The sequence below is a fragment of the Pinus tabuliformis genome, chromosome 7, assembly GCF_031772625.1.
Source record: "Pinus tabuliformis cultivar Carrire ecotype Pingquan chromosome 7, CPIR1, whole genome shotgun sequence".
NCBI classification, from domain to species: domain Eukaryota; kingdom Viridiplantae; phylum Streptophyta; class Pinopsida; order Pinales; family Pinaceae; genus Pinus; species Pinus tabuliformis.
The window spans coordinates 1,435,039,459-1,435,048,882 of record NC_142293.1 but is presented as its reverse complement, the minus strand read 5'-3'; the positions used below and the strand labels follow the sequence as shown (position 1 = coordinate 1,435,048,882).

Below are 9,424 nucleotides of genomic sequence, written 5' to 3'. Positions count from 1 at the left end.
ATTATAAACATGAAATCAATTTTATAATATTAATAAAAGAATCACAACCCATTATGCCATTTAAAATGCAATTTTAAAACCTAAAAATAAAGACATAAATTCTAGCAATTTTTGTAAAAGATACATTGTAACATTAGTATTTTTGATAAAGTATTAATAACCCTGCAATATTTAAATGCATGTTAAATAAAAATACATTTCCATATTTAGAAAGAGAAAGATTTACATAAAAATAATAACCAACATAAATTAAATAATAAATTCATATAACCTTACACCAAAAATATATATTCGATCACAAACACAATTGAATGCAGTTTTATAATGAAGAAAAAATAAACAAATATATGATTATAAAAAATACAAATTTATAATATATATATAAAAACAAGTAAATAATGAAGAATATATATAATGACAAATAAATGATTTATTTATTTATTTATTTATTTTTTTTTTTTTTATAAAAAAAGAGGCTATTAAGAGAATTCAAGATTTTTTTTGGTTAATTTTTTTCATACTAAAAAACATAATAATAATAACTTAATGGAAAAAACAAAACGACGGGAGCATCTCACCTAGCGATAAAGGGTTAAACAAAACGAAACTAAAACAAACATAATAATAATTTAGTGGAAAAAAAATGAATAGAGAATATCGATATAATAAAATAGATGGAGTTAAACAAAACTAAACTTAAAGTAATAATGGAGAAAATATTTAATCTTGTAAATAAGTATTCCATTTGTAAAAACAATTTAGTGAAGTATAAGGAGGGTATCTGCAATTCGGGCCGTAGTGTGATCTCACTTGGTCTGGTTTGAGATTTGTAGTTTGAGACTTGCCTACAGAGATTTGTGGTTTGAGACTTGCCTACCAAGAAGATGAGGGAAGGAATGAGGTTCTCAACGATGGAAAACATTGTAGGAGATGATGGAAGGAAAGAGGTTTTCAACTATGGAAAACATTGCAGTAAGATGTGTGAGGGTTCCGAGTAGCAAAAATTTGAAATGACAATTTCGATTTCTTTAACGAGCAATGATGATTTTTTTCGTTCATTCTTGTTGATAATAGAGGGTGATATTAGACCGAAAACGAAATCTTTCGCGAAATTCTCAATAAATTAACAGTAATGAATGACATTGTAGAAATGAAAGGACTAGGTTTTTGATGGATTTAGAGAGTGGAGCAGAAAAAAAGTGTGAGTAATAATAAAATGTACCTCAAACTAAATGGTTTTATGGTGAACAAGGTGTGTTAAAATATAATAAAATAGATAAACGGTGAACTGAAATCAAGAAAACTTTTTGTGGGATAACTAAAGGTGACTTAAAATTAGAAATCTAGATAGTATATAGATGCTAGTTAAACAACTGCGGAATCTCAATATAATAAAACATTCAACGAGTCTCCAAAAATCTGAACTGCGAGGATATTCCTGTGAATGAGCCAGCAAAGGAGAAGTTTTAAGGCTGATAGTTCTGCAAAGTTATTTGAGCCCATCCCAAGGCCCACTGAGGCTTTTAGCGAGTGTGAGGGGCTTAAATGGATAATAATTCCAGCTCCAGTGGAGTTATTTTGGGCTGCCCCGTCAAAGAAGGCCCATGGGATCCCTTCTCTGATATGGACATCCTTCCGCTGGTTCAGTTTTGAAGGACCTTCCGGCTCTGGAATGCTGGCAAGAATGGCTGAACTCTGTATTGCGATAACTTCCACTGGGGTGGCTTTTTCTTTAAAAATGCTTCGATTTCTGGCTATCCATATGCCCCAACAAAGGATGGGAGGAAGGTTCCTCAGATTCTTCTCAGGGTAGTGAGTCCACCAGTATTCCCAAGCAGAAGAGAGATCTTCCCCCTCCCATCTTACGTTTATGTTCAAGAGCTTTTTTGTTTCATCCCAGACTTGCCTTGTGAAGGGACAGGCGAGGAATAAGTGAGGGATGGATTCAGAGGCTGCGAAACATAAGGGGCATCTACCCGGTCCCTGCTTGAAGCGAGCTTGAAGAATTTCCCAAGAAGGAATCTTGTTTTTTAAGGCACACCAGAGAAAAATTCTAGCTTTTTTGGGACACTTCAGTTTAAACAAAGGCTTTGCCCACCAAACAGGAGGATCCCATCCCTTTCTCTTCATCAGGAAGTTATAACCAGCCTTTGGGGAGTAGGAGCCCGACTCAGCATGAGCCCAAACCAGAGAGTCTGGCTTGTCCTTTAATCTGACATTTGATCTTTTGAGTTCCTGAAGGAAAAGCCGCCACTCGTTCCTCCAAATGGGATCAATGCCCAGGTCATCTTCTGATTTCCATGACTGTCCCCAAATGGAAGACTGCCCCATATTTGCTATCTGATTTAAACTTTTGATTCCTTTTGCGTCCAGATGGTTGAGAAGACCAGGGGATAAGGCAAAAAATTCGTTGCACCCTACCCACGGATCCCTGCCAATCCGCAGATTTTCACCATTCCCCACCTGCCAAGCTAAACCTTGTTCAATTATTTTAAAAGCCTCTGTAGTGGCTTTCCAAATAACAGAGCAATTCCTACCTTTTTTGTTTGGGCTCCTAATCCAGTCTTCAAGCGGAACAGGATCAATATATTTTCTTTTTACAACTCTAGTCCAAAGGTTCTCCGCATTTATAATTCGCCAACCTGATTTTGCTGCCAAAGATTGACTGAAGTCAAAAAGATTCTTTAAACCCCAGCCTCCCCATTCCTTTGGTCTAGCAATCTTATCCCAGGCTACCCAGGGGAGAACTGAGTCCTCCTTAGATCCAGACCACAGAAACCTGCTACATATCTGTTTGATTTTATGAAGGATCCCTTTGGGAATCCAAGTCAAAGCAGCCCAAAAAACCGGAATAGCCTGAAGAACAGAATTTACCAGAGTAAGTCTACCTGCCCGCGATAACCACTTGAAGCTCCAATGGGATATTTTTTGTTCAATTTTTGCCACCAACCAATTCCAATCCTGCTTCCTGTATGAGGTCGGTTTTAGCCAAAACCCAAGATATTTGAACGGCCGATCCATATTGCAGATTTCAAAAGGCAAGTAGGATGTGATCAGGATCTCCTCTTGCCTGTTGAAGCCTTCCATAATTAAATGAGACTTCCTGGGATTAATTTGAAGCCCTGTAGCTTTCAGAAACAGATCAAGAATGATTTTAAGCTCTTTGATTTCATTTAAATTCCCATTTGTGAATAATAAAATATCATCAACAAATAGGAGGTGAGTTATGAACAAATTTACAGCAACTTCCAAACCTGTGATCAAACCTGATCTCTTGGCATTTGAAATCAATCTACTAAGTCCTTCAGCAGCCAGGAGGAAGAGCAAAGGAGAAAGAGGACATCCTTGTCTCAAACCTCTTTGGCTTTTGAAAAATTGAGAGGCAGCCCCATTTATCAAAACAGCAAAACTTACATTTGAAATGCACCCCATGATCCAATTTATAAACTCCACCTTAAAGCCTAGATGAGTCAATAACAATCTGAGGTACGTCCAGCTGATCCTGTCATAGGCTTTGGATAGATCAATTTTTAACACAACCCCTTTCTTTTTTGCTTGTCTGATACTGTGGATGGTTTCCTGGGCCACCCCTATAGCTTCATGAATTTGCCGACCGTCCAAGAAACCAAATTGTTCATTGGAAATACATACAGATAGAATAGGTTTCAGGCGAACCGCAATGATTTTTGCTATAATCTTGTAAATGGTATTGCACAGAGAAATAGGTCTGAAATCTTCAAAAGATTCCGGGTCCTCTTTTTTTGGGATGAGAGCAATGAAAGTTGAGTTAAAAGGGCCATAGATTTCTCCTTTCTTCCTTGATTCCTCCACTACTTCAGTAAGCTCTTCTCCAATAGAATCAAAAAAGTGAGAAAACAGCTCTATGGTCCAGCCATCCGGTCCCGGGCTTTTATCTTTTGGCATTGATTTTATTATGCTTTCTACTTCCTCCTTATTCACTTCCCTAAAAAGATTTTCGGCTTCCTCCCCCTCCACAAACCGAGGGAAAACTTGGGCTGTTCTGATAATTTCAGCTAAAGAAATCCCCCCAGGATCAGAAAAAGGGATTGAAAATGATTCTTTCCCAAGTTTGATACAGCCTCAAAAGAAGAAACCTCCCTACCTTCAGGGTCCTTCAGCTTCCATATAGTATTAGCATTTTTCCGGCCCTTTGCATAATTATGGAAGAATTTAGTGTTTTCATCCCCCGCTTTCAACCAGATAGCCCTACTTTTCAACCTCCACTCCTCTTCTCTGTCCAGTAGAATCTTTGCTCTACTCTTTTCTAAAGCCAGAATTCTTTCTTTCGACTCCTGGGATACATAAGCATCAGCTTCAGGATCTTCTAAAACACTTAGTGCATCATCAATAATGACCAGCTCCTCATTTTGTTTTCTCCTTCTGGCTGAGGCCCATTCAATGGTTGCTCTCTTAAGCCTTTTTAAATTTTCCATAAAGTGAGCTCCTTTGTTTTCCGGAGGGCAGGTGCCCGGATGCCTCCAGGTATTCCTGAAAAGCTGATTAAAAGACTCCTCCTGAAGCCAAGTGGCATTGAATTTGAACGGAGCAGCCGGTTTTGGGGGGGGCTTGGAGAATTCAAGAAAGATGGGAAAGTGGTCCGAATTTCCCCCTTCACCCACCCATTGTCTGAACAGAGGAATATTGGAAGCCAACATTTCATTGATGAGGAAACGATCCAGCCTTTTTGCAATTCTCTCCTCTCCCGTTCTTCTGTTTCTCCAAGTAGGTTTAGCTTTTATGATATTTACATCAATCAGTTTATGAGTCTGAAGAGCTTTTGTGAAAAAATCTGACAGAGGATCTTCCCTCGCAGAGGGCCCCCAAGCTTCAGCGATCCCCAAAGAGAAATTTAAATCTCCCCCAATTATCAGATTTTTGTTTTTTAACAGATCTTTTGAAAGAAAATCATTCCAAAAAGGGACCCTTCCCTGACAGGGTCCATACACATTGATAAACAAAAAAGGATAATCAAACTCAGGTGAAATGATCTCCATACCTAGAACATGAGACAGACCCCAGAGATTTAAAACCTTTAATCTTCCTTCCTTAAAACCAATAGCAAGACCGCCTGAGTGACCTGAAGCATCTAGTGCTATAAAAACCCAACCCGGAAAAGAGGAGCGAAGGATAGATTCGACATCAGCACTTTTGCCCAAAGTTTCCTGGAGGAAGACAATATCCGGGTTATGCCGAGAGATTAGATCTTTCAGAGCCAGTTTTTTGGGTTTACTAGCTAAACCCCTACAGTTCCAAGAAAGGCAAATCATTTTATAACCGCCTCAGGGGATTTAGCTGCTCTAAGCGCCCCAGGAATCGACATTTGTTTTCCATCAGCCACATCAAATTTTGCTTTAACTTGGGCTTTAGATAAAAATGATTTCCGCCCTCTACCTTTCTTAAGGAGACCCTTAGACGTCTCAGCACCTAGCCCACCCACCGACTCCAGGACATCATGAGAGTAAACAGGTCTCTTACTGAGGGATCTGAGGTTATAGTGACGGACAGGAGAGGAAAGACCAGTACCCTGACTCATCTTGGGGATATCCTCACAGTTCAGGTTTAAAGAAGGAATAGCATCCGAAAGAGATTCAATGTTTTGAAGAGTATCATCACAATTTGATGCCAGAGGGAAATCCGTGGATATACAACCGATAATTGATTCGGAATTTAAAGAAAAATTGAGTGGTGTAGACTGCATACCGGATGGTTCATCTTCAGGAAGGACGGCCGGATCATCAATGGGCATTTCCATGTGGGGCTGGTCTTCTGTAGCTCGAGCCGGAACCCCTTCCTCCCGAAGCAATCCCTCTTCTGTCTGAGAAAAATGTTCTTCCTTATGCTCTGCTTCTGGGTTGTTCGCCTCCACCGGTTCCTCGGTTTTCCTCAAAAAACCCTCCCACTCCTCTTCTTTATTTTGCGTCCTCCTTCTTCTTTTTCCCAAAGGGCAGTCCCTTGCCAAATGCCCATACTCATGACAACGGTGGCATCTAAAGGGAAGGAGTTCATAATCCAAAGTCTGCTCGAAAACATAATCCTTATACTGCAACGTGACCGATTCTGCAAGTCCTTCTTTCGGATTAAGCCTTACTAAAATCCTCGCCACCGCTCTTTCAAAAGTATGAAGGAAGGATCTATCAGCATCCAGATAAGTGCCCAAATGGTTCCCAATAGACATAAAGACGGAATCCACCCATAGGAAAGGAGGTAAATTTGGAGCCCTGACCCACACAGGGAATTCATCTACCTTTTCCTTTGAAGCGTCGAACAGAGGAGACCATCTTTTAAAGAAAACAGGACGATTCCCGAACGCCCAGTTCCTCCCTTCGACCCATTCCATAGCTTCCTTACTGTCAAATCTTACCATGAACCAACCCTTAACCAACGTGGCGGTCCTGAAAGAATTTGCCGGGGTCTCCAGCCACTGACTCTCTGCCCACTGCTTTAAGAATTTACCAGATACATACCTCCCTCTGGCTCTACCCACAAGAGTACACTCTGCCACTTCCAGAGCATCCTCTACCTGAACGTCCATACCTAGAACCAAGTTTGTAACCCGCTTTTTCTTCAAAGGTTTGGCCTTCTTCCTTTTTTCCCCTACCTTTTCTGATTCTGGCTCTGATTCTCTGCCTCCTGAGTCAGGGTTCGAAGTTCCTACAACCCTTTGAGGGCCGTTTCCATCTTCCGCATCTTGCTGAACCTCATTACTGGAAGGGGTTTCAATCAAACCTTCTACCGGGCTCCCCGCTTCTCCTGCTGCCGAAAACCCGCCTACCTCCGCCTTGCCGGACACGAGTGGATTGGCAAAATCCCCCTGATTCGATGTCTTACTGAAACCGGCGAAAGCCCCCTCCGCCCTTGAAATGCTCTGCGAGGATTCCTTTGAAAAAAGGGCTCTGTTTACAGCCGGATGGCTGTTCCTGTCACCCAAGTCTTTCCCAGCAAATTGAACACCCCCTATAGACCTCCATATCCCTTTATTTTGGGAAAAATTTATAATATCCTCAAGGCCACCAGACGAAACGAAGATTTTTGAAGGGGAAAAGGACTTACTGTCAGGTGAGGCAGTATTCTTGTCTCTCAGCGGACCTGACCTTGCATGAGGGATTGCCTCCTCCGAAACCTTGCCGACATTTCCGAAACCGCTTGCGAGCTCCAAGCTCTCGTCCAGTAACCCTTTAGCAGTTTTAGAACTCCACGAACCTCCACCCGAGAACAAAGCGGACGCATGGCTGTCTGAATGCCCAAAAAACTTGTCGATATTCTGCTCCGTGACCTCCTTTCCCCAGACCGAGAGTATATCTTCCGGAGCTGGGTCAAGGTCCACCGTTTCGCTTTGTTTTACCATGGTAAACAGCCCCCGTAAAACCCTGACACCGCCTCACAACCGCTACCCGGTGAAACAGCAGAAACCGCCTGTGAACAAAACGGCTTTGACCTCTCCAAAAGAACAGAAAAGGAAAATACCACCTAAAGGGTTTCCACAAAATAGAAACTGCTAAGGACAAAACCCAAAAACGCGAACCGTAACTGTTCCCCAACGTCAAACCGTTAGCAGTATTTTACCCAGCTGTCTCCCTCTCCGCTTGTCCGCAAAGATCGACCTCGGTGGATCCGCCAGCTGCTACAAAACCCTCGTACCTGCATGTCCTTTCCTGCGCCACCTGCATCACCTAGGCCTATGGCCTAGGGTTCCCGGATCGAACCCTACTCCATGCATCTCCAGAATCATAAACCCCTCTTCTCGACTATGTTTCGAGCTATAGTTTTATTAATAATATTTTTTATCTTACAAATTTTTATGTTATCAAAATGCTTATTATTTTTTATAAATGTTCCAGTTAACTTATTAATGTTTAAATGGAAACTACAAAAGAAAATAAAATCTAAATATAAAAAATATATAGTTTTTTTTATAAAATAATATTAATATTTATATTGTGAATTTTGATTAAATTTATACATTTTAATAATTACATAAATATATAAATATATCTTACCCAAATATATTTTTAAAAACAAGAAGAAACATTACAAATGTTGAATTATAAGTGAAATTCAGTATAATAAATAGGAAAATCTATATAAAATACATACATTCAAGTCTATAATACAATTCATCCCTAATATAAAACAACATAACAAACACAAGTATTTATTGATAAAACACTTAATAAATATACCTAGCAATTTCAAACAAATACAATTTTCAGATGCAATGTAATATAAAATTTAAACACATATTAACAAAGGAACATTGACAAAACAATTCTCCCTTGTATATGCAATTTCAAACAATACACAAATTACAAAATTAAATAAGCAGATATACAATTTTAAAATTTTAAATATTAAATACAAAATACAAATTCCAATAGAAAAACACATATTTTAAAATTCCAAATAAGGAAACACACATCCTACAATTTCAAGTCAATACAAAAACAAACGTTCAAATATGTAAATGCAACATTAATTAAGGAAACACACAATATACAAAGTAAAACATACATCTTATATACAAATTCAAATTTATGCTACGAAATTAATTACAATCACAATTCAATACAAAAAACATACAATTGCAACTTCAAGCCACATACAATACAAATATTCATAGATAAACATCCACACAATCACTCACATATATATATAGATATATGCAAATTCAATTAAAGAACATATTTGAAACTGTATGTTGTGTGTTTAGTTGAATTTGTATATTGTGTATTTGTTTATTTGAACTTGTAATTTGTATGTTTCTTTAATTGAATTTGCATATATATATATATATATATATATATATATATATATATATATATATATATATATATATATATGCAAATTCAATTAAAGAAACATACAAATTACAAGTTCAAATAAACAAATACACAATATACAAATTCAACTAAACACACAACATACAATTTCAAATAACAATTGCACATCATACAATTTCAAGCCAATAAATGAAAACACTCAAATATGCTTATGAAAATTTAGGAAAAAGTACACACACAATATACAAATTAAAATCTACATTATGCATACACATTCAAATTCGTAATTCAATACAACAAACACACGATTACAGTTTCAAATTACATACACATATTGACAAATAAACATTCATACTTCACACACACACACACAGATATATATATATATATATATATATATATATATATATACACACACACACACACACACACACATGCAAGTTAAAAAAACACATAATTCCACTAACCACACACAATTTAAAATGAACAAGCATAGATGGTACAATTTTGATTAAAAATATCAAGATAAATACAAAAAAACATTTTCAAAATCACAAACATATATATACAATTTCAAAAATATATATATATATATATATATGAAATATATATATATATATATATAT

At 37.8% G+C, this 9,424-nt stretch overlaps 1 protein-coding gene across 1 annotated transcript; it reads right to left on the bottom strand.

The window, feature by feature from the left end:
• Window positions 1–4,034: 4,034 nt before the first annotated feature.
• On the bottom strand, window positions 4,035–5,288 carry LOC149253079 (DNA-(apurinic or apyrimidinic site) endonuclease, chloroplastic-like). Its single transcript, XM_089454361.1, has one exon. The coding sequence runs from the start codon at window positions 5,286–5,288 to the stop codon at window positions 4,035–4,037; it is 1,254 nt and encodes a 417-aa protein (XP_089310487.1).
• Window positions 5,289–9,424: the final 4,136 nt, after the last annotated feature.

Excerpts from the sequence above, each read along its gene's own strand:
- LOC149253079 (XM_089454361.1), bottom strand. The coding sequence starts at position 5,288 with ATGATTTGCCTTTCTTGGAACTGTAGGGGTTTAGCTAGTAAACCCAAA.